The sequence below is a fragment of the Nannobrachium achirus genome, assembly GCF_963921795.1.
Source record: "Nannobrachium achirus genome assembly, chromosome: 12".
Taxonomy (NCBI): Eukaryota; Metazoa; Chordata; class Actinopteri; order Myctophiformes; family Myctophidae; genus Nannobrachium; species Nannobrachium achirus.
The window spans coordinates 14,752,826-14,777,235 of record NC_137832.1 but is presented as its reverse complement, the minus strand read 5'-3'; the positions used below and the strand labels follow the sequence as shown (position 1 = coordinate 14,777,235).

Here is a 24,410-nt window from a genome sequence, read left to right as displayed (position 1 = left end):
GTATGTTCCACTGTCACTGGGTTGGATGTTAGAGATGGTAAACTTCTCCTTCTGTGCAACTGTAGTGTTGTCTTTGAAAATGATGTAACTCTGGATTGGTGGATTTGATCCACTGCTGCTGCAGGTGAAAGTGACTGATCTTCCTTTGACAACATCTCCTGGTGGACTTACTGCCAAAAGGACCTTCTTAGGACCATCTGTTGGAGAAACATTTAGGAAACTTTAAAAGCCATCTTTATGACATGAAAACTAAACACGTTTCAACCAGTGTTGATTTTGTCGAATAAAACTATGACGAAAAATGTCTGTCGACTGCGTTTTTTCACTGACGAAAACAAAATAAAAACGAAATAAAAAGTATGCTGTGATGAATAAAACTAAGACTAAATAAATTGTCAATTTCGTCAACAAAATAAAAACTAGACGAAAACGTTAGGGAGGGACTGATGGAGAAGAGAGTAATTTTATGTTTGGTTGCTCTCAGGTGTTGCATGCTGAAAATAGCCGAGCTTGTAGATCTGCTATTTTCAGCACGCAACCACCAAGTGTAAAATCGTAATTACGATGCCATCAAGGCCCGCCAACATACATTTCATTTGACTTTTTAGTCGCCTAAAAACATATGATATTTAGTGAACTAAAATTAGACTAAAACTAAAACTTTTCAGGTGATTAAATTATGACTAAAACTAAATGACACTTTATTCAAAACTATGACTAAAACTAAATCAAAATTTGCTGTCAAAAACAACAGTGGTTTCAACAAATGATGCAGTTGTGTTGTTGTCTGTAAGGAAAGTAGGAAAAAGAAGATAAAACGTTTATCTCACTTACACTGAACATCTAGAGAGAGTGGTGGTGATCTCTGTGATCCATGTTCGTTTGTCCCCTGACAGACATACTGTCCAGAGTCTGTAGGAGACACATTGGCCATCACCAGCTGAGGACCAGTGGAGATAGATCTGCTGTCTCTGTACCAGGTGTAGATGTCTACTGGTGGGTTGGCATCACTGCTGCAGGTCAGAGTCACTTTGCTGCCCTCAACAATTTCTCCTGGTGGATCCACTGATACTGAGGGAATTACTGGAGGGTCTGTGGAGGAATAAACATCGATACACTCATATAACACTTTGTTGTGTTACAGTATTTTCCACTAGGAATGAACAATAACAATAATTCATGTATGAATAATGTGGTGTCTAACAATACATCAACCTTAGTTAAAATGATATAAAACACTGGACACTAAAGTGATCAATGACGTGTGTTCTCCAAAATACACTTTTATAATAGTTTCCCCCCTCTGTCTTTCTTCTTCTTTCTATGTCCTTTTATAATAGTTTCCCCCCTCTGTCTTTCTTCTTCTTTCTATGTCTCTTTGTAATATGAAAGACAGACAGACAGACAGACAGACAGACAGACAGACAGACAGACAGACAGACAGACAGACAGACACATACACACACACACACACACACACACACACACACACACACACACACACACACACACACACACACACACACACACACACACACACACACACACACACACAGGTCAACAATATAATTTGATCTTAATTGAATGAAAACTCACAGTGAACATCAACAGTGACTCCAGGTGAACTGACTGTAGCGATGTTGTTCTTTGCCTGACAGTTGTATGTTCCACTGTCACTGGGTTGGATGTTAGAGATGGTAAACTTCTCCTTCTGTGCAACTGTAGTGTTGTCTTTGAAAATGATGTAACTCTGGATTGGTGGATTTGATCCACTGCTGCAGGTGAAAGTGACTGATCTTCCTTTGACAACATCTCCTGGTGGACTTAGTGCCAAAAGGACCTTCTTAGGACCATCTGTTGGAGAAACATTTGTCACTAGCCATCTTTATGAAAAAGATAAATAAATAAACACGCTTCAACAATTTATGCTGTTGAGTTGCTGTCTATAAAAGAATATAAGTAGAAAAAATACTTTAAATGTTTAGCTAAACTTAGCTTACACTGAACATCTAAAGAGAGTGGTGGTGATCTCTGTGATCCATGTTCGTTTGTCCCCTGACAGACATACTGTCCAGCGTCTGCAGAAGACACATTGTCCTTCACCAGCTGAGGACCAGTGGAGATATATCTGCTGTCTCTGTACCAGGTGTAGATGCCTACTGGTGGGTTGGCATCACTGCTGCAGGTCAGAGTCACTTTGCTGCCCTCAACAACTTCTCCTGGTGGATCCACTGATACTGAGGGAATTACTGGAGGGTCTGTGGAGGAATAAATATTGATACACTTAAATAACACTTTGTTGTGTTACAGTATTTTCCACTAGGAATGAACAATAACAATAATTCATGTATGAATAATGTGGTGTCTAACATTACATCAACCTTAGTTAAAACAATAAAACACTGGACACCAAAGTCATCAATGACTTATGTTCTCCAAAATACACTTTTATAATAGTTGTCTCTCTTCTTTCTATATCTCTTTCTAATATGACCTATAATAATATGGACAATACTTGAACTATATTCATTGATGTTCTTGCAAAGCCACCCCCCACACACACACACACAGACAAAGGTCACCAATATAATTTGATCTTAATTGAATGAAAACTCACAGTGAACATCAACAGTGACTCCAGGTGAACTGACTGTAGCGATGTTGTTCTTTGCCTGACAGTTGTATGTTCCACTGTCACTGGGTTGGATGTTAGAGATGGTAAATATCTTCTTCTGTGCCACTATGGTGTTGTCTTTGAAAATGATGTAACTCTGGATTGGTGGATTTAATCCACTGCTGCAGGTGAAAGTGACTGAGCTTCCTTTGACAACATCTCCTGGTGGACTTACTGCCAAAAGGACCTTCTTAGGATCTGTTGGAGAAACATTTATATCACTTTAAAAGCCATCTTCATGTTAGTCGGAGGCCTTTGGGGTTTTTTTTTTCTCATGCTAATCAGTCTAAAAGTGCCAAATTTTGCACAGATGTAGCTCAGGGCATGCTCTAATGTTTTAGCTAGGGCGCCCGAGTCGGCGACCTTCAGGGTCACCACAGCTCCAGAAAACACCCACAAAACTCTGAAAGGTGATGACTCATCACTTTTCTTTTTTTTTTCTATAATTTTTATCCCACAATTTTGTAACCCATTTTTTCACCCAGTGCTAATTGCCTATGTAATCCTGGGCTCTGCTCTCCCTCTGCCGCGCCTGGGGAGACAACGGACTGACCTCATGCTTCCTTCTATGCATGAGGAGTCCAAGTTGCTTCTTTTCACCTGACAGTGGAGATTTCCCTGGTTTGGACGTAGCGCGTGGAAGGAACACGTTATTCCAACCAGTTCTTTCCCCTCCATCAGGCGCCCCGGCTGGCCAGGGGGAGGCATTATTGAGACCAGGATTACGTGCATGTTTTTGTGAGGGTATCAACCCTAGGAGACATGGGGAGAACATGCAAACTCCACACAGAAAGGCCCTATCGCCAACCCCACCTAGGGTGTGGGCGCTGATGACGCGGAGGAGGAACACGCCGCCAGCGCCCACAGCGTCCCCCGGCGGGAATGACTCATCACTTTTCATCACTTTTCATCACTAAAGTCGATGGGAGCCCAACTTGATGAAGGTCGCAGACTCGGGCGCCCTAGCTAAATCGTTAGAGCATGCCCTGAGCTACATCTGTGCAAAATGTTGCACTTTTAGACTGATTAGCACGAGACAAAAAACCCTAAGGCCTCCGACTAACATGAATACTCACCCATACATGCATCGTTTTCTGAGGCCATTTCTAGCCCAAGGAATGTTTTTTGTGCAAAACAAATGCCTGCAATGGATTCGGCATCATGTAAAACCCCTAGTTAGACCCCTCAGATCCTACTTAAATACCCAGAAAAAAACTTTTTTCTGGGTATTTTCCTCCTGTATAGAAAGTCAATGGGAGGCCAACTTGATTTGGCCGCTGTGGCGACCTCGAAGGTCGTCGGCTCGGGCGCCCTAGATAAATCATTAGAGCAAGCCCTGGGCTACATCTGTGCAAAATGTTGCGCTTTAAGACAAATTTGCACGAAATTAGCATTCCCCTCAAATCCCCACACTAAAAGTTTTAGAACCCCCACTATGTTGATTTCAGCCCCAAAAAAAAAAATAAAAAAAAATCTTCATATGTTTTCTTCTGAGCCGTGACAGGGGCTGCATTTCCTGGCAAAATTACGTCATCTGCATCATTCCGTATACGTGTCTCCCAGACCATACACTACTGGACAATCACAGCGCAGATCATAAACTACCGGCCTATCGCAGCGCGTCTTGCCGTCTTCTCAGGAAGTAGCTTGTCTCAACAGCAGTGTTTACACTGGTGAGGAGTCATCGCATGTAGCATGCTCGTAGAGGAACGTGAGACCCCTCTACGGATGCATCTCGGCAAGGCAAAGGCGGACAGGGTGGTTCGCGGCGGCTTTGGGTGAAAACGGGCGAAAAAAGCAGACGCGACCGCGTTTTTTGTAAAATACCTGCAATACCGCTACTGACCAGTAGTTGAGCAACTTCCAGAGTATATCTTTAAGTACAGTACTTAAGTAAATGTAGGTTACTTAGTCACTCGACACCACTGTCGTTATACTTCCACGTCGTGAACCCATACCTCTGAAGCAGTATGCTCCTAGCTTGGTGGAGGGCAGTGGGAAACCCGTCTGGTTCTTGAAGCGGTACATGGTGCGGACGCCCAGCAAGCCGCCGCCACACTGCATGCGGGGCACGGCCACGGGGTGGCGGGCGCTGCCGTCCGACAGCCAGCCGTAGTCGCAGCGGTCCAGTCCCTGGCGCCACGCCGAGTGCAGCTGGCCCGGGGACGCTAGCTCGCCGTTCCTGAGTGGTGGGTTGCAAACAGTTAATTGAATTGATCGAGACAGGCAGGCAGATAGATAATAATAATGACGTTTTATTTACTGTATAGCACCTTTCAAAACAGGCTTAATATAGCTTTACAGAGGATTGACAGAGACACAGACAGACAAAGAATAATTGCCCTACCTGTTTTTGCATTCTTGTTCAGCTTCCTCGAACGTCATTTTATGCGTCACAGGTGCGTAGAAGACTTCACCTATAACACAGGAAGAGGAAGAAGACATGACTCAGTGGAAAATCACAGCTGTCCATTTAGCACAATTTCTGAGAATTGCTGAAGTGGACGCACTTGTGTTTTTCACAAGCTGGGGTCAATCAAGCATTGATTTAACAAGACAGATACTTTTGTTTCCTTTGTATGCATTAGTTTTACCTCCTAGTTATGCTCACAGGATTAAAACTTCTTTTCTCCTTTTTCTCTCTCCTTACGGGATACGGGAGAAGAACTTTCAGGGCCTTTTCTCTGCTTTGGGGTTCCTGGTTCAACAAGTTTCAAATTATCATATCTTCTTCAAATATTGTCCAGTTTACATATAGATCAAAAGCATATTATGTAAAAAGCTGAAAATGTACCATGGCCCTGTTGCGTTTCAAACCACTGTATCCGGTGGGAGCGTTTCGCTGTTACTACGTGTCATCTTTTCGACACCCAACTCTAACCCTTACCCTAAACCTAACCTCCGTTGGGTGTTGCTAACCCTCCCGACACTCCTTTGTCGAAATGACAGTCGTTCGAAAGAGCGAGATTTTCCCGTATCCGGTCACATATATGCCAATATTTGAGCATACTGTATATCATTCAAGAACCGTGGTTGTTCAGCTCACTCGAATCATTCACTGGTCTCCTAATGAATTAGCCGACCCAAAGTCATGCATTCATGTATTCATTCATGCATGCGCATGATGCTGAGGTTGGATAGCAAAGCTGACAATGTGCCTGGCCGTGCTTGCGTGCTGGCGTGCGCACATGGTTCCCCCTCCGTGGGTGAGAGTCAGGCAGCCTCATTCAGTACCTCCTGTGGTCTACATCTGACATTAGGATTGACATTCTATTTTTTCCCCTTCTTTTTTTTCTTCTTTTTTACATCTTGATGCTGTCAGCGACAATGTCACCACCAAGCAGATCCGCAACGTTTTCTAACGTTTCTTACCATCCAGCTCGTCCACGTAGCAGTAAACATCGTATTTCTCCGTGGGTTCCCTGAGCCCGAACGATCTGACCCCGGGTTTCGTCAGCAGGTCCCCGTAGCAACCGCGTCTGGGCTTGGTGATCGGGTATCTGCACAGGAAGTCGAAGCAAGGAAGTCAGCGCGGAGATCTACAAGATCGTAGTTCAGCTAGTGCGACACCGTCGTATGAAGCAGTGTAAATCACGACAGTAAAAAGATAACACCAAAATATGGAGATACAGTAAGAGGTTTCTGCCCCCACAGCAGTAGTGTAAAGTAACCAAGGACATTTACTCAAGTACTTTAATGGAGTATTTCCAATGTCCAGTAGGCCCTACTTTTACTTCTACTCCACTACACTTCAGAGGCAGAATATTGTACGTTTACAACACTACGATTATTTGCTAGTTACTTTGTAGATTTTGATTACTATTACAAAACATACATTGACCCACTTCAGCCCGATAGGATACATCTCGGCCATTTGAAAATAGATGCGACGCATTGTGAGCTTGTAGATTTCAAAAAGATTTGAATACATTTTTCACATTTTATTTGAAAACTTGAAACGCAAGTCTTTTCTACAGTTGGTACTTTTAAGTACGTTTTGACACCAATACCAAGTCCATTTTGATTTCTGGACTTGTACTTTGTACAGAGTATATTTCTACATTGCAGGCGTAACTTGACTCACCTGACGGACTGGTCTGCCAGCCAACCGGCGTCGCAGTTGTCGAAGCCGTCCTCGTAGGCCGCCCTCAGCTGGTCAGGCGTGGCGATGCTCGCCCCCACCTTATGGCACGCCTGGGCGGCGCCCGGGTAGTCCAGTCTGTCCCTGCTGCTGGCCCGGTAGTGGAACACCACACCTAGAAGATCACACACACACACACACACACACACACACACACACACACACACACACACACACACACACACACACACACACACACACACACACACGCGCGCACACAAACATTACATTTAACCCTTTAAGACATATAGATATACAAGCTCACTGCACGGCTGCTCACAGCGTAAAGCAGCTATTTTTGAAAAATCGATAAAATGTGTGCAAGTCTTTGAATATATTGACCCGATTCTATAAATGTCTTCTAAATCCTTTTTCTAAATCAGTGGTTCTCAAACCTTTTCATGTCAAGGACCCCCAAAATTACATGTTTTTGGCCGCAGACCCCCATCTCAAAATATGTATTTCCAGGCACCCCCAGAAGCAGAAATTTGAGTTGCAAAAGTTTGCTTTAGAAAATATACAGTATATTCAAAGATTTGTAAACATTTTCACTATTTCTCAAAAACTTTAGATCTAAAGCAAGTACACTACTTGGTGTAGTGTGAAAGCACTGCGTGCGATGACGACCGATCCGGGAACCGCACGTCATGTTTCCCGAGAGTGTGGATCAAAGAGGCTATTGCTAGCGAAAATAACTGATCTACAAGCGCAGACATAGGGACATAGGGCATTGCTAGCGAAGATCACACACTTACAACCTAGCCAAATCCCCTACAAGCAAGATCTAGATTCTAGGGCATTGCTAGCAAAAATAGCAGATCTACGGCAACTCTCACATATAGGGCCTTATTTTGATGGTGGAACTTTGTGGCAAATGGAGCATGGTCTTGGTCAATTGTACTATCTACAGGACGCATTATGTGGCATTAGTGCCTGGCACAACACTCCCTGAATTAGTCATGGGTGTGTTTTGGGCATTGCATTAATTAAACCAATCAGATCGCCGGCTGCCATCACCTTTAAGAAGGCCGGGCGTAGGTGGCAGAGACGTACAGCAGGCAAAACGTCCAATGAATGACCAATGTCCTTGTGCATGAAGTGAAAGCAGGCAAGATTAAAATCTATGGGAGTGGAATTAATAATGTGATGTAATGTTGTCAGGAGACGGGCGGGGGAAACAAAAACTGTAACTGCTCACAAAAAAAAGAAAAGAAAAAAAAACTCACATTGAAAACGAGAGGTGTCCAAAAAGACGCAGCGAAAGCGTTGCTGTTGTCAGAATCATCATCGTAGCCTATAATACAGTATCTGGCTTAAAGTCCTGTTCGCAATTTGGTGTTAGGGGAGTTTCTCACCTGAACTGAGTCAGTGGGTCCCTAGACATTAAAAATCACAGAGGTGCTCGTCCGCCATAGTGCCACGAATGGCGCAAATGGCCAAATCAAATATGGCTGCCATCGGCTATGATGAAAATCCAACTTTTCTGTTTCTGGGTGTATATGCACATGTAATACCTCTATTTGGACCAATTGTGGTGTGGGGAATTCATTTCTGATATTGTTTTGACCATTTTGGGTGATTTGGACCTCAAAAAGTCATGGTCAAGGTCATTTTGCTATTCCGAAGACCGTGGGCCATAACTTGGCCATTGTTAGGAGTAAAAACAGGTGCAGTAGGTCTAAATCAACTAATGCTGACATGTATAATTCATTTCTGACATTGTTTTGACCATTAAGGATCATCTTGTCTTTGAAATATCAATGTCAATGCCATTTTTCAAAAACGATTTTGTTCATTACTTGCACTTTTATAGTATTTTGTGTAAGTTTGTTACTATTTTATAGTAAGTTTGTTTTGTTTATAACAAAAGACATACTAGTGAGAAATACAACAAGTAAGCATCCACATTTAACTTTAAATTGGGGTTTAAAATGGGTGTTTAAATGAGCAAATAAGACTATTTACGAATAAAAGTGACAAATAAAATTACACAACAAAATCACACACAAAATTAAATAACAATTTCCCTCAAAGTGCACCATATTGGGATTGTGTGCATGCAAGTTAGTATGAGGTGTTTTTACAGGATGGATTTGGCATTGTTCCATGGCAAAATATGATGCACAGAACTCCATCAGTGTCGAGTGTCTTGCTTCAGACATGGCAGGAGTATACTAAAGTCAAAGTGCTCCTTCCATCCATCAGAGCTTGACATTGACTTTTTGAGGCAGTTGTCCTTTGGACAAGTATATTTCCCATTCACTTGTCCGGAGACAAAAGTCACTTGTCCGGATAAAAATTTCATACATTGAAATAATAACAAAAGGACGGCTAATGACCCCCCTTGCTCCCTCCACTCCATAGTATGGGCACTTGTCCCGGACAACAGGACAAGCCTTTATGTCATGCCCTGTTCCATGTTCCATTGGTTCTAGTCTTTCCTCAGGTTCCTTGGCTGTTCAAGCAGGTGGCAAGAAATGCGATAGAAAGGTGCCTTGTTGGTCTCAGCAGTTGTACTTCTCTGCTACCAATACTGTGTCTTGTTCTGTCAAGGTCTTTGCCTCTACAAAGTTTGTTAGACATTGTACTCGGTCAGAAGCCATAACTACATGTTTAATCCTCACCTGGCCCATGCAGTCATCTCCTGTCTCCAAGGCATATGTGCCTTGATCACTGTCTTGGCTAGTGGTGCTCCAAGATGAGACTGCTTGATGCAGTGCAAGTGAGTCACCAGTGCCATACTGCTGCCAGATCTCCTTCATCCCCAGTGCTTGGAAATATGGGGTGTAGTATAGCAGTAATGTGAAGGAGACAACAACTCTCTGGGGTCCGCTCATAGTTCCGACATCCCATTATTCGGACCATTAGGTTAGTGAAGGTTAGGGATAGGCTTAGTTATAATGGAGGCTGTACATGCACCAGGTGTCAGCCTCCTCAATCCTATTCAAGATGTCTGGGATCTCTTCTCCACTAGCGACATCATCAACAGAGACAACAGAGCTGATAATGGTAAATGGACTGCATTTACAGTATATAGCGCTCTTCTCCAAAGCGCTGTACAATGTATTTCACATTCACCCATTAACACACACATTCACACATACATTCACACCAAGAAACCATGCAAGGTGCTCATCGGGAGCAGTTAGGGGTTCAGTGTCTTGCTTAAGGACACTTCGACAAATAAGCAGGAGGAGACATAAATCGACCCTGGAACCTTCAGATTCCAAGGCAGCCGTTCTACCTACATCGCCACAAGCTTGAATGGACACCATATTCCGAACACACAGCTGGAGAGCTGTTTGTCAGAATTTGTAAAGTTGATGAGGGATGGGTGCGTCTATCGACTCTGTTATCTCTGATGATGATGAGTGGCTCCCTGCAAAAGGGGCTGGAGGTGAAGAGATCCCAAAGATTGAACTAGATTGAGGAGGCAGGTCACCAAGCTGCTGGTACATGTGGAGTCAACTGGCCCTATTATAACTAAACCTACCCATAACCCTAACCTAATGGAGGGAATAATGGGTCGCCAGGATTATGAGTGGACCCCAGAGAGTTGTCGTAGTGATACTTCCAAGCACTGGGGATTAAGTAGATCTGGTAGCAGTATGGCTCTAGGTGTGCAGCGGCACATGCTTCTACAGCATCAAGCAGTCTCTCATCTTGGAGCACCACTAGCCAAGACAGTGATCAGGGGACATATGCCTTGGAAACTGGAGATGACTGCATGGGCCAGGTGGGGACTAAGCATGCAGCTATGGCTTCTGACCGAATACAATATCTAACAAACTTTGGAGAGGCAAAGACCTTGACAGAACAAGACAGCATTGGTAGCAGAGAAGTACAACTGCTGCCTGAGACCAACAAGGCACCTTTCTAGTGCATGTCTTGCCACCTGCTTGCAACAGCCAAGGAACCTGAGGAAAGACTAGAACCAATGGAACATGGACGGATGCAAGGAACACTCTCGAGGATATGGCTGCCTTGCTGAATACATCCTGTAAAAACACATCATACTAACATGGATGCACACAATCAGAATATGGTGCACTTTGAGGGAAATTGTTATTTAATTTTGTGTGTGCTTTTGTTGTGTGATTTTATTTGTCACTTTTATTCGAAAATAGTCTTATTTGCTCATTTAAACACCCATTTAAAACCCCCCTTTAAAGTTAAATGTGGATGTTTACTTGTTGTATTCCCACTAGTATGTCTTTTGTTATAAACAAAACAAACTTACTATAAAATAGTAACAAACTTACAAAAAATGCTATAAAAGTGCAAGTAATGAACAAAATCGTTTTTAGAAAATGGCATTGACATTGATATTTCAAAGACAAGATGATCCTTAATGGTCAAAACAATGTCAGAAATGAATTATACATGTCAGCATTAGTTGATTTAGACCTACTGCACCTGTTTGTACTCCTAACAATGGCCAAGTTATGGCCCGCGGTCTTCTGAATAGCAAAATGACCTTGACCATGACCTTTTGAGGTCCAAATCGCCCAAAATGGTCAAAACAATATCAGAAATGAATTCCCCACACCACAATTAGTCCAAATAGAGGTATTACATGTGCATATACACCCAGAAACAGAAAAGTTGGATTTTCATCATAGCCGATGGCAGCCATATTTGATTTGGCCATTGCGCCATTCCTGGCACTATGGCGGACGAGCACCTCGGTGATTTTTCATGTCTAGGGACCCACTGACTCAGTTCAGGTGAGAAACTCCCCTAACACCAAATTGCGAACAGGACTTTAAGCCAGATACTGTATTACTAATGACTCCTTGGGTCCCAAGAGACATAGAGATATTTCATCTTAATATTCACATGCTCATTCACAGTCAACGCCTCGCCCTCGCACTGCGAGTGAGCATCAAGATCGGCTATTTTCTGAAATTGTGCCCCTTGCTTATGTAATATTTGGCCAATGGTATTAAAGAGGCCTTTAAAAGGTTGTTAAATTCAATAAATTGTCACTTAAGAAATGTGCACATACCCTGTATGCATTTTGGTTTGTTTACTGTTGAGTGCGAATACATGTTGCACATTAAGCTAATCATCTAGGGACCCCCCAAAATCATGTGGGGACCCCCAGTTTGGGAACAACTGTTTTACAGGGTGATAATTATGAAGCTGATACTGATGAATTGTGGGTGGTTGTGAGCAACACAACACTCTTGTCCAATGACCTCTATGTTTTTTGTTTTGGTAAAGACCACAAGGCGATACCCCCGGCGGCAACAGCCGCGGCATTTGCCCCCCGGCAACCGCCTCGGCAACCGCCCTGGGAAAGCGATGCCGACGATCTCTCCATTCTGACACGTCTCCTTTCCGACATGTCTCCATTCCGATACTAAACCTATCCCTAACCTTAACCTCTATGGAAGTGCTGACACTCCGACAATGACTCTGACAAGTCATTGTTGGAATGGCGACATGTCGGAATGGAGAGCGCCCTCCCCATGTGACCATCCCGGCAAACTATCCGTATTGTGGAGAAAGATTTTGCCGGAAAATAGTATTTCTATCCTGTAGATAAAATAGTACAATATTTAATATATAATGTTTAATATAGATATATTATATTATCATATAGCAGCTGGAAAACACAATGTGGCCACAGTATGAAGCGTAACACATGTTTTGTTAAGTGTATGTCTAGGTGTTTATATTTGGAGACATTTGGATATAGCATACGATTATACAATGGGGTAGGTTGCACAGGACAGAATTCATTTGCAAGTGTGATTCGAGTTGCGGTTGGTTGTTTAAGTTGGACAAAATGTGGCCAAAATGTGACCATATTTTCCCAAATATGGATATGACTGACGTCTGACATCATAGACGTCTTATGTCATAGACCACATGAGACTGACACAATATGTCCATATATTGGCATTCCAGATATGAGCTTAACATCAGGGATCTCCATATATGGGCATAAAAGGGATTCTGTTAGTGCGGTTCCCCTAACAGGGCATCATATGGGAATGCCCATGTATGGCCTTTTTTATTTGCCAAGGGTTAAAAAAACATCTATCTAATACATTTCAGGCTTTAATTTTTTTTTTTTTTTTTTAAAGAAGCTCTCAGAAGATGTCCATTGTCCCCTTGCAGTTGGCAGAAAAATATAATCAACCCCAAGAAAAATCAATTTTTAGATTAACACACACAAACATAAACAGTATGTGGATTGCAGCCATTTTGGCAGCCATTTTGAATAAGGTGTGCAGAAAGCTAATTACATGAATTATTTTTTTATATTTTTTTATCAGCATCACAGGCAGCCCAGAGAGCAGTGAACACATTGCTGTCTCATATAGTAGTGAACAGTGCCCCTCAGTGGCCAAAAATGGTAAACGTATAAAAACGTTTTTGGCAGTTATGGACTTAATATTGATGTTTTCGAGTAGGGCGTAAATCTATGCTAATTAGTAAGGCCAGGCCAGGGGCCTCGGGCCAGTTAGGGCCGGGGGTTAATGACATCAGGGATCTCCATATATGGGCACAAAAGGGATTCTGTTAGTGCTATTTTGACCTTCAGTAAAGTCTGTATTTAAAGTTTGGAAAGGTTTTGTTGCATTTGGTACAGCAGTAATTTCCATTATTCAGAATCAGGTATACCCGACACATCTTGTTAACTTATCTAGGTCTCACCTAATAAACTACATCGTCCTAGGTCCAAATATGGAGTTTATTAGGTGATAGAGGATATAGCCCCGGCCCATATATGGAGATATCATATAGCCCCATACGGTATATGGAGTTCCCTGATGTCATCAATATCATCCCAGCTCAGCAGAAGGATATAGCTGACCTGTTCTGACATCACAATGATATGATGCTATATCCCATAGCTATATCATTGTAGCTGCAATGAGGTGTCATGATGTCAGAAGAGTGACAAAGAAGAGTGATTTTGAGTGACAGACAGGATCTAGTGGCTTGCATGCTAAGTAGCAACCTACGGTCAACCTATGGTCGATTTTCTTTTCTTTTTTACTGCTTGTAACACTCTCTCGGTCTGACATTCAGCACATGGCCGCACGCTCTGCTGCGTAAAGGCAAAGTTGCATTTATTTCATTTAAGTTGCATTTATTGTAGTTGAATCCTTCCAAAACAAAATAGGCATAGTTTTTGGCAGATTTTCATTGGCCATAAGATGTACCAGTCATCACAACCTGATGCCATTGGCTGAATCTATGGCCCAGTAAACGGGGGCATGCAGTGCACCTCCCTTCACCACAGACCATGGGTTGCTATTGGGGGATTAGGACAAGACTAGAAGCTCCTGAAAATGAAGTTCCTCTGACTAATTAGTTGTGTTAAATCACAGTGTCAGCAGACCAGTGCTTTACTGGGGGTTTGTTCCTGATATTTTGAGCATAAAAAACAATCACCTTTCCCTGATGACCTGATAGATCTGGATGGTGTGTGTGTGTATGTGTGTATGTGTGTGTGTGTGTGTGTGTGTGTGTGTGTGTGTGTGTGTGTGTGTGTGCGTGTGCGTGTGCGTGTGCGTGTGCGTGTGCGTGTGTGTGCGTGCGTGCGTGTGTGCGTGCGTGCACGCCACCTTGCCCAACTTTGGAGTTACAGTATATGTTGTCTACCGACATAGATGAGTGACATCACAGACTGGGCAGATAAAAGTGTCCATACCTATCCACTCCCACCCGATTAGTGGAGTTGCCCCTGGGAGCCACACATGGCCCCTGGTGTGACTATCCTCATGGCAGACCCCTGAACAGTGTTTGAGACACTTTTGGTGCATAATGGTGGCAACAGTGTGCATAATGGGGCAACAGTGCGCCTATGGCACCCAGAGGCCCCTGGGGGCCACACATGGCCCCTCGGAGCCACACATGGCCCCTGGTGTGACTATCTTCATGACAGACCCCTGGAACAGTCTTTGAGAGAAGTTTGGTGCAAAACGGGGCAACAGTGCGCCTGTGGCACCCAGAGGCACCTGGGGGCCACACATGGCCCCTGGGGGCCACACATGGCCCCTGGTTTGACTATCCTCATGGCAGACCCCTGAACAATGTTTGAGACAAGTTTGGTGCATAATGGGGCACCATCTTGGATCACATGGTCTAAACACGCTGCCCAATGGATTTATCTGTTTCTGCAAACAAAGAGCTATGTCACTTGTCTGTTTTTGCTACAAAACCTGATCTTTGAGGGCGTTTAGAATGGGATATATCTGCCTTAACAACAAAATTGATTTTATATTCTAATAAAACTCTAACTTAACTGTTATTTACAATAGTCATCTCATTTTTTTCCAAAATGGCTTTTATCTGTTTTTGCAAATGAACTCTTCATATATAAAATAGCATTACTATCCTGTAGATACAATAGTACAAGATTTAATAGGGGAGAACGGGGTAAGATGAACCTGTGAGTAAGATGAACCACCGAAAACTATACACGAGTTGTCATTTGACCTTAAAATAAGAACACAACTATCATTTCCACCTGGCTGTGGAGTTGACAGACACATGGGCAAAGTGGCAAACATATTTCTACACAAAAAAGGGTTTTTTGCTGGTCGAAGTAAATGTTTTACTTTTATGGTATAGGCCTAATGATTTTTATGTTAAAGCAAATGTACCTTATATGTTGGTGATATTCCAATGTATAAAAGAAGCATTAAGCTAGCCAGGTTTTGTCAAAATGGTGGCCAATGCCTTGGGGTAAATTGAACAATGTGAATCACCAATCATATTTTTTATTAGGTCTTTGCAACTCAAATTATGCTGAATGATCTTTCATTTTGATGAATACACTCATTTAAGAGAAGTTTTCAATATTATATTAATAATTGCAAATATTAAAAGGTTCTGAAGTTGACCACTTTTTTTAATAAGTCATATTTTTCTGGCCCTTTGTCATAGACACTTGCTCATAATTTCAAATGATAGAAGACATCCTGAAATATGTCTAGATGTTTTGATTTTACTACCATCTCACTTTTTCTTGCTTCCAGGGCAACTTAAGCAAAAAGTGGTTCATCTTACCTCGTTCTCCCCTAATATTTATATATAAAATAACATTACTATCCTGTAGATACAATAGTACAATATTTACGGCAAAAGCTTTCTCCACAATCAAAGACAAAAGAAAATACACTAGTACAGAGCCCTGAGGTACTCCATGGTTAAGTGGTTAAAACATTGTGCTCTTTAGACTTCTATTGATTGGTCATGTGGGAGAGTGTAGACCATTGGCTCCAGAAGGGGTTCTCACCGTTGACGTCGAGGTTGACGGTGTCATGGGTGTACTCAGTGCCGTGCGTGACCTCACAGCGGTACGTGCCGGCATCACTGGCGCGCAGTTTGACCACCATCAGTGAGGCGTCGCCCAATTCCTCTGGCTGGCTGGGGGGGGGACGAAGCACCGGGGTTATTACAGTTCATTACAACTACAACCAACGAACTAACTACCATAAAAAAAAATTAAAAAAATTAAAGATAGGGTGCCATGATTCCCCCCCCCCAAAAAAAACAAACAAAAAAAACATGATGATCATGTCCCCCCCCCCCCCCCTAACCCTAACCCCCCCCCCCCCCCCCCAAAAAAAAACATGATGATCATGTATTACGATTATACTAGGAGGAAGATTTATTCCAAAAAAGTGTATGTGGCCACACCCACCAGTTCATTAAGCATGCCTGGTTGTCATGGTGGGTGGTGACCCAACAGAAGTTAGCCACACCCACAGTGTCGTTTTTGGCCACTTTATCGCTGCTTGCAGCGATATTTATTATTATTATTATTATAATTTTGTTGTGTGTGTGCACTAGGCATGTTAGATAAAGGTCCTTAGATTGTGTGTAGAATGTTTAATATATATATATATATATCTATATATATCGATCTATCTACCCTTTGGCTAATTGTTGCGAGCTTCGTGCAAAAGCGTGCTGGTGGCGCTATAACAGGTCAATGTGAGAAAATGTGAAAAATGCAAGTCACAGGTTTTTCCTTCGCCTCGGGGAAGTGTGCATAGAAAGTTTTACACTAATCGTGGAGTTATAGGTAAAAACACAAATTGGCCTCTACACAACATGTATGCAAAAGACTGTATATGCAACAGACATAAAATACTGTGATACTATTCACCTGGACAGTTTATGATTCTGTACATTACATCGTTGTAATCCTTGGCCATCAAAACATAGGTGTGGACATCACATAGTTTCTATTATCATGCTTGGTTCATGAGTTATAATGCACAATACATTATTTGGTAATGGCGGATATTAAAATACCCATTAAGGAGGGGCATTTTTGGGATGTCTCCATATCGGACAATGTTCAGGGACCCAAACTGTACATGTCTACCAAATGTCATGGTTTTATGCTTATGCTGATATTAACCACAGGTGGGATTTGATCCACCAAAATGAGTGTCTTCGATTAAACAATGATTTAATCGCCAAGTGCCACGGTATTTTATTGATTTTTTACATATTTTGGAGGCTTGAGGTAAAAGTAATCTGAGTATTTCTGAAATTTTCGATTGATTGTATTTCTTTCACTCAGAACAGAAAAGGTAGAGAAGGGCTCGTTTAAAATATATATATTTTTTAATTTCATAACAATAATATAAAACCTTATCAGACGTGTCAACATCAAAGAGCTTGACATGTGCACACGCCATGGACATCCAAATGTTAACATCAATTCAACCCCAGGGAGAGATTGAACTCAAAACCTTGCACATAGTAGGCATAGGCACTAACAACTACACCATGGCTGCCACACATAAATAGCTAGTCATGTTCTTTTTTTTTTTATGTTTCATGTAATGCACTTGACACATTGAGTGCCTTTTATTAAACAATGATTTAATAGCAGAGTGCCACACTATTTTAATGATCTTTCCATATTTTGGAGGCTTGGAGTAAAAGTAATCTGAGTAAATGTAAGCGAGTGTTTCTGGAATTTTTGTGCAATCTTATTTTCTTTCATTCTGAACAGAAAAAGCACAACTGCGGTCATCAGTGCTTTTGTAACGGCCTGTAGAGATTGGCTTGTTTTTAAACGGCTATATTTTGTGAAATACATTTTAAATGCATGAGGTAAGGCTTGAACCAGCGACCTCTGGAATGACAGACAAAGCCTTACCAAGTGAGCTATGAATTCCCCAGCTGTGCACATTGAGAAAAGATCACACAAAGATCTTCTTTTATGTAACGTTTATTGTACTTGATTGGGTGTTAGATTTGACTATTGTAAAATAGAAAAGCCTCCTGTGGACAGGTGATGAGAATTAGTACTTGTGCTAAAATCACTTATATCAGTGCATCTGGTTCGTCCAATGTGATTGTGATGTCCATATCAAATAAATAAAACATAACATAACATAACATAACAATGCCAGCTTTTTAGAATATTAATTTGCTCTGGATGGTTTATAAGTATATTAGATAAAGTTCCTTAGATTGCGTGTAGAATGTTTAATGCAAATTCCTCAAAAACCCAGGATAAAAACAAGTTTAAGCGTTTGATATAGCTCAAAATGATATAGCGCCCCCCTTTGGCCAATTGGGGTAAGATTGGTTTCAGTGATATTTGGACTAACCCTCAGTACCCCACAGTATTTCATCTTGAAAATGACTTTGCATGTATGTTTTAGAGGCAGATGAATAATTTGAATAAATCTGCAATATTCATTGAATTATTAAAAATCACACCCGTGTGAACTGAACGGTGGTCGTGGAGGCTGTGCAACAGCACTACTGGGTGGGTGCACCGGGGTTAGTGTGCTTTACAATGCTGTAGTTTCTTCACACACTCTAATTTATTTGACCCTAAAACATTCAGTTTGTTAATAATAATAATAATACTTGACCACACATGCTGACCCACCCTTCTCCCCTGTGTGTGTGTGTGTGTGTGTGTGTGTGTGTGTGTGTGTGTGTGTGTGTGTGTGTGTGTGTGTGTGTGTGTGTGTGTGTGTGTGTGTGTGAGAACAACAGCGCCCCTCCCTTAACATGTGTGGTCAGAAAAGGTACTGCAGGCTTGAGGCTACATACACGGACGGACGGCCGGACGGCCGGACGGCCGGACGGACGCATACACACACGGCCACGTATAGGAGACGGTGTGACCACCGCTCAAAAAAGAATGTTTCAATTTAAAAGAAATCCGGTTCTGTGCACGTGACGCGAAAATCCCAGGATAAAAGCGGGTTTAAGCGTTTTACAAACTGCTCAAAATGGCAGAAAATCTAAGGGCAGAGCTTACTTGACAAAGACACAGATGTGTTCCTCTTGAGTCAAGGCATGCGTGTAAGCAAGTTGCATGTCTTCAAGCCAAATGAGGCATGACTTATGCCTGTTTAAAGTTAGAATTTTCAAACGCTTCATATAGCGCCCCCCTTTGGCCAATTGGAATAAGATTGGTTTCAGTGATATTTGGACTAACCCTCTACATCTTTGCCAAATGTCATGAACATGTTCTTTGCATGTATGATTTAGAGGCAGAAGAATAATTTGCATAAAACTGCAATATTCATTGAATTATTAAAAAATAATGTTTCACTTTAAAAAGAAAATCCGCCCAGACAGTTTGACCATATTGGTCCAAAGTTCATGTGAAAAAGGTTCTGTGCGCGTGAAGCGAAAATCCCAGGAGGAGATAGATTTTTACTGTTTTTCATATAATTCAAAATGGTGGGAGATCTAAAGGTTAGAGGTCAAAAGTCAGAGCGTAAAAGTTGTTCAGCATGAGGAGACGCATATGTGTGTCCAGGTTTCATGGCTGTATGCCAAACAGAGCATTAGCTATAACTGTTCAAAGTTTGCACTTTCATAGGCTTCCCACAGCGCCACCCTTTGGCCAATTGTTGCGAGCTTCGTGTTTTCGCCGTTTGGCAAAGTCCTCTACCATATTGCCGAGTTTTGTAAAAAGCGACTGCACGGTCAAGCCAGGAGAGAAAAAGTGGCGGTAGAATATTAATAGAAACTTCAATATCAATAGTGGCCCCAGCCACTCTGTGGCTTGGCCAATGGCCACTAATAACAAAATGTTCTGATAGTACTAGTTACTATAGAATGTTTGGTCCATATTTGGACTCCAGCCTTATCTCCTGTGAGGAGAAAAAAGCAGTTTCAGTTTTGGTGGAGGAGACAGGTTTTCCTCGAATCAGGATAGAGTGGGGCCTTCCTCCAATCATGGCTTGTCACCTGCATGAAAACTGAAACTGAAACTTAAATGAAATCACTTAGGCTACCATACCTTTAACTGAAATTGAATGAGAAAGGTCTAAAACATGAGGCCTTCAACCCTATAGCATCCCTATTCTGAGGACACCTTTAACCAAAAATAGCCGATCTACAAGCTCACCACGCCTCGCAGAGCAAGGTTGGAGATCGGCTATTTTCGGCAAAGAGCTTTGTTGTAAAGAAATAAATATATACAAAACTATCAGACTAACCTTGGGACGGACACACGGTTCCTGAAGATGGAGCCTATCTTGATGATGCCGTTCTGGGCCACCAGCACGGTGGACTCCACCTCGCCCTCGATCTTGGTCCACTTGATGCGCAGGTAGTCCTGGGCAGAGGCCAGGGGTGTGCCGTTGGTGGCGAGGACGGGCGCTGCCGTGGGCCATCTGGGCATGGTGGAGAAGAAGCACGGGAGCTGCACCTTCCCCGAGAGGGAGCCGCTGACCGGCCGCAGCATGGTCAGCGTATCGGTGGCTGAGGGGCGAGAGGCAAACACACACGATGGACACAGTGCCTTTGACATGAGGCATTTGTCCTCTGGACAAGTACATTTCCCATTCACTTGTCCAGGCACAAAAGTCACTTGTCCGGATATAAATTTGCCATTTCACAGTCATTTCTTTTTCTTTTTTATTATTATTTGACAAATAAATAAGGCCCCCCTTGGTCCCCTGCACTCCACAGTCCATAGTCCAAAGCACAAAGCTGCTAGGAGCGTCACAGAAAAAGTGAAACCAAGAGCCACGTTGTCCAATGGACAAGTACATTTTTAATGATCTTGTCCATAAAGGTGTATTAGTTGTCCCGGACAACAATCTACAAAGTAACTAGTAAAACCAGAGTTTAAATACATTCAGTGGAGTAAACGTAGAATATTTTGATCTGAGTAGTGGAGAAGTGAAAGTATTGGAAATTGGAAATACTCAAGTAAAGTACAAATATCTCAAAATGTTACTTATATCATTTTGATAATGGTGCATTTCTATAGTGCTTTATTTTTATGCAAATAAGCGTGTCCAAGGTATCTGTCACTCAACTCTATGCCGGTCAGCCTGCTTTCGACGAGACAAAACAGGTCGTTTTAACAGGAGCGTGTTCGGAAATCTATAATCTTAAATAGCATCTTTAGAAGGGAAATACGCCTATATTGAGTTACTACATGGAGTTACTACGTGTGTGTGTGTGTGTGTGTGTGTGTGTGTGTGTGTGTGTGTGTGTGTGTGTGTGTGTGTGTGTGTGTGTGTGTGTGTGTGTGTGTGTGTGTGTGTGTGTGTGTTCACTGTGCGTCTGTGCGTGTGTGTGTATGTGTGTGTGTGTGTGTGTGTGTGTGTGTGTGTGTGTGTGTGTGCGTGCGTGCGTGCGTGCGTGCGTGCGTGTGTCGCGAGCCGCTGTTTCTGCAGTGATTAAATAATTAATTTATAAAAGTATGATGTTGTTGATTGCCCAGCGATTGTAGCCTAAACAGCTTCTCTCTCTCCCCTCTCCCCCCCCCCCCCCCCCACACACACACACACACACACACACACACACACACACACACACACAGAGAGATTTTTTAACATTAGCATTTGATGGCGAGCCTCCATTTGCTGCGGTCCACAGCTACAGCTTCTTCCGTCTTGCATTCGGCTGACGTGGCCAAGCCAGCGTAAACGCCTTTGACTAAGCAGAGCAAACATGCTTTGTGTTTCTGCCTGAGCCAGAACGTTCTTGTTGGAGATACGGTCCTGCCAGGTGATGCCAAGAATCCTTCTAAGACATCGTAGATGGAAGGAATTGAGTTTACGTTCTGGATGGGAGTAGAGGGTCCATGCTTCACTAGCTGTATGCAGTGTACTGAGCACGCAGGCTTGGTACACCTTCATCTTCGTGTTGATGGTCAGCTTGGAGTTGTCCCATACCCTCTTTCATTGATGTTGCTGCCCTGCCAATCCTTGTGTTCAGCTCGGCATCCAGGGAGAGGTTGTTGGAGATGGTGGAGCTGAGGTAGGTGAAGGCTTCCACCACCTCAAGGGTGTGGTCACCGATGGAGATGTGGGGGGTGGTGCATACATCTTGGCCCATGATGTTGGTCTTTTTCAGGCTGATCGTGAGACCAAACTCTCCGCAGGCGTATGAGAATCGGCTGATGAGGCGCTGTAGAGCCTCCTCAGTGTGTGCCGTCAGAGCAGCGTCATCTGCAAAGAGCAACTCCCTGATCAGTACTTTACGTACTTTTGTCTTCGCTCTGAGACGTGCAAGGTTAAAGAGACTTCCATCGATTCTGGTGGGGAGGTATACGCCATCATCTGACTGGCTGAAGGCGTAAGACAGCAGCAAGGAGAAGAATATCCCAAAGACTGTCGGGGTCAAGCACACATCCCTGTTTCACACCACTCCTGATTGGAAATGGGTCAGAGGCTGAGCCGTCGTACTGGACGATGCCTTGAGTATCTTCATGAAAGGACTCAATCAGCCTCAGGAGCTTGGGGGGACAGCCAATCCTCTGCAAAAGGATGAAGAGGCCTTTACTGCTGACGAGGTCAAAGGCCTTTGTCAAATCAATGAAGGCAATGTACAACGGCTGCCTTTGCTCACGGCACTTCTCCTGCATCTGCCTGAGTGAGAATATCATGTCGACTGTTGACCTCCCTGCTCTGAATCCACACTGCGCCTCGGGGTATATGCGTTCCGCAAGTGTCTGCAATCTGCTCAATATGAATACGCATTAGCGGAAGTAGCGGTTAATATTAGCTGTTAGCTGTTGGGACTGTGGGATCACCCAACGAGTTTGAGACCAGTATAATGCTGCAAACTGGAGTTATGTCTGTTTAAAGCTCAGCCAATAGGAAGAGAGGGGTGGGGCTTCAGCAATTACAGATTATTCCTATTGGCCATGTAAGTACACACACCAGATTCCAAGACAGTAAAATGCTGCAAACTGGAGTTATGGATGTTTAAAGCTCAGCCAATAAGAATACAGAGGGTGTGGGGCTTAATCAATTACAGCTCGTCCCTATTGGCCGGAAAAAGTCTAAAGTTGTGTGAGCGTTTTAAAGTTTAAAGTTATACTTGCTGAAAAATTTGGCGACATTATAACTAACTAGAAAAGAAAATTCCTACGAAATTGTGCCTGCAGCAAGTGTATGCATTAGCATTTTTAATATTAACATTTGTAGCATTAGCATTTTTTTTTACATTAGCATTAGCATTTTAGCGTTATCATTAGCATTTTTTGCATTTTCATTTGCATTAGCGTAAGTAGCGGTTAGCATTAGCATTAGGTCTGTCGGAACACCCACCAAGTTTCAAGACAGTACCACGCTGCAAACTGGAGTTATAGCTCCATATTGTGACAGTGATCATTGCTGTAGAGACTCCATGTCACCAGCAGGTGGCAGTATATTGTTGAATCGGTAAAGATTTATCCTATCAGTAGGATCTATATATCTTCCATCAGATCTACTCACCTTGAAGGAGTAGAGAGGTCACACTCAGCCACAGGGTCATCTTCATCCTGTCTGCTGCACACACGCACGCACGCACGCACGCACGCACACACACACACACACACACACACACACACACACACACACACACACACACACACACACATTAATGAAAACACTAGTCTATTAATGTCAAACTATCTGTAACTACTGTATCTATAGAATCTATGCAAAAGTCAAATCTGCTTCACAATCTTATAAAATCACACCCAGTGTGAAGTGAGCGTTGTCTTTTATGAGTTAATGTCATTAAGCGTCCTGTGAAGCTTGACCAATGCCAAGCTCTGCTGGACGGACATGTTGCACAGACACACAAAGCCAGATGTAGGAGGGCTTAAGTATAATGTATCCTCCACAGATTGTCCCTAGCAAGAAGTACCCGCGGCCACCGTTGTCAACCATAGGGGCAGTATAGAGATAAATTACTTTTCCTCTGCAAAAATGTATAAAGTATTTATAAAAAGACTTGTGTTGATGACAGAGACATCCTGGTCGCTGAGAATTGCTTCGCTTTGCTTCGCTTTGCTCTGTTGATGCAATTACTGCACTAACTCTCTCACCCAAAACTCACACAAAATCAAACATACAGAACTATAAACGTCCCTTTAAATGTTAGTTTTTCATGCAAAACAAATGCTTGCAATGGATTCAGAATAATTAAAAACACCTAGTTAGACCCCTCACATACTACTTAAAGCATATTTATTTTGCTGTGTTTTATCCTGTATAGTTAAGTTAATGGGACCCCAACTTTCAGCAGCTGACACGGATTCTCCTAGGGAAACTGAATTTCAGTCTTTGTGGGATGTGTTACTAGACACCTTTACAAACACATTGGTGAAGACATTTTTTTTGG

The 24,410-nt window shown here is 42.7% G+C and overlaps 2 protein-coding genes across 2 annotated transcripts in view; one reads left to right on the top strand and one right to left on the bottom strand.

The window, feature by feature from the left end:
* Nucleotides 1–24,410, top strand: part of gstt1a (glutathione S-transferase theta 1a) — a 308,697-nt gene that overhangs the window by 145,107 nt on the left and 139,180 nt on the right. The gene's annotated exons all lie outside the window — the stretch shown is intronic.
* Nucleotides 965–23,523, bottom strand: LOC308295418 (brevican core protein-like; the record flags this gene model as incomplete). Its single annotated transcript, XM_080738472.1, has 10 exons — nt 23,516–23,523; nt 20,276–20,540; nt 16,078–16,208; nt 6,759–6,930; nt 6,047–6,174; nt 5,022–5,091; nt 4,633–4,856; nt 2,618–2,872; nt 2,170–2,258; nt 965–1,072 (listed from the first exon to the last, which is right to left on the bottom strand). Coding segments are annotated over exons 2-10 (1,425 nt in total), but the record flags the coding sequence as incomplete, so codon positions are not given.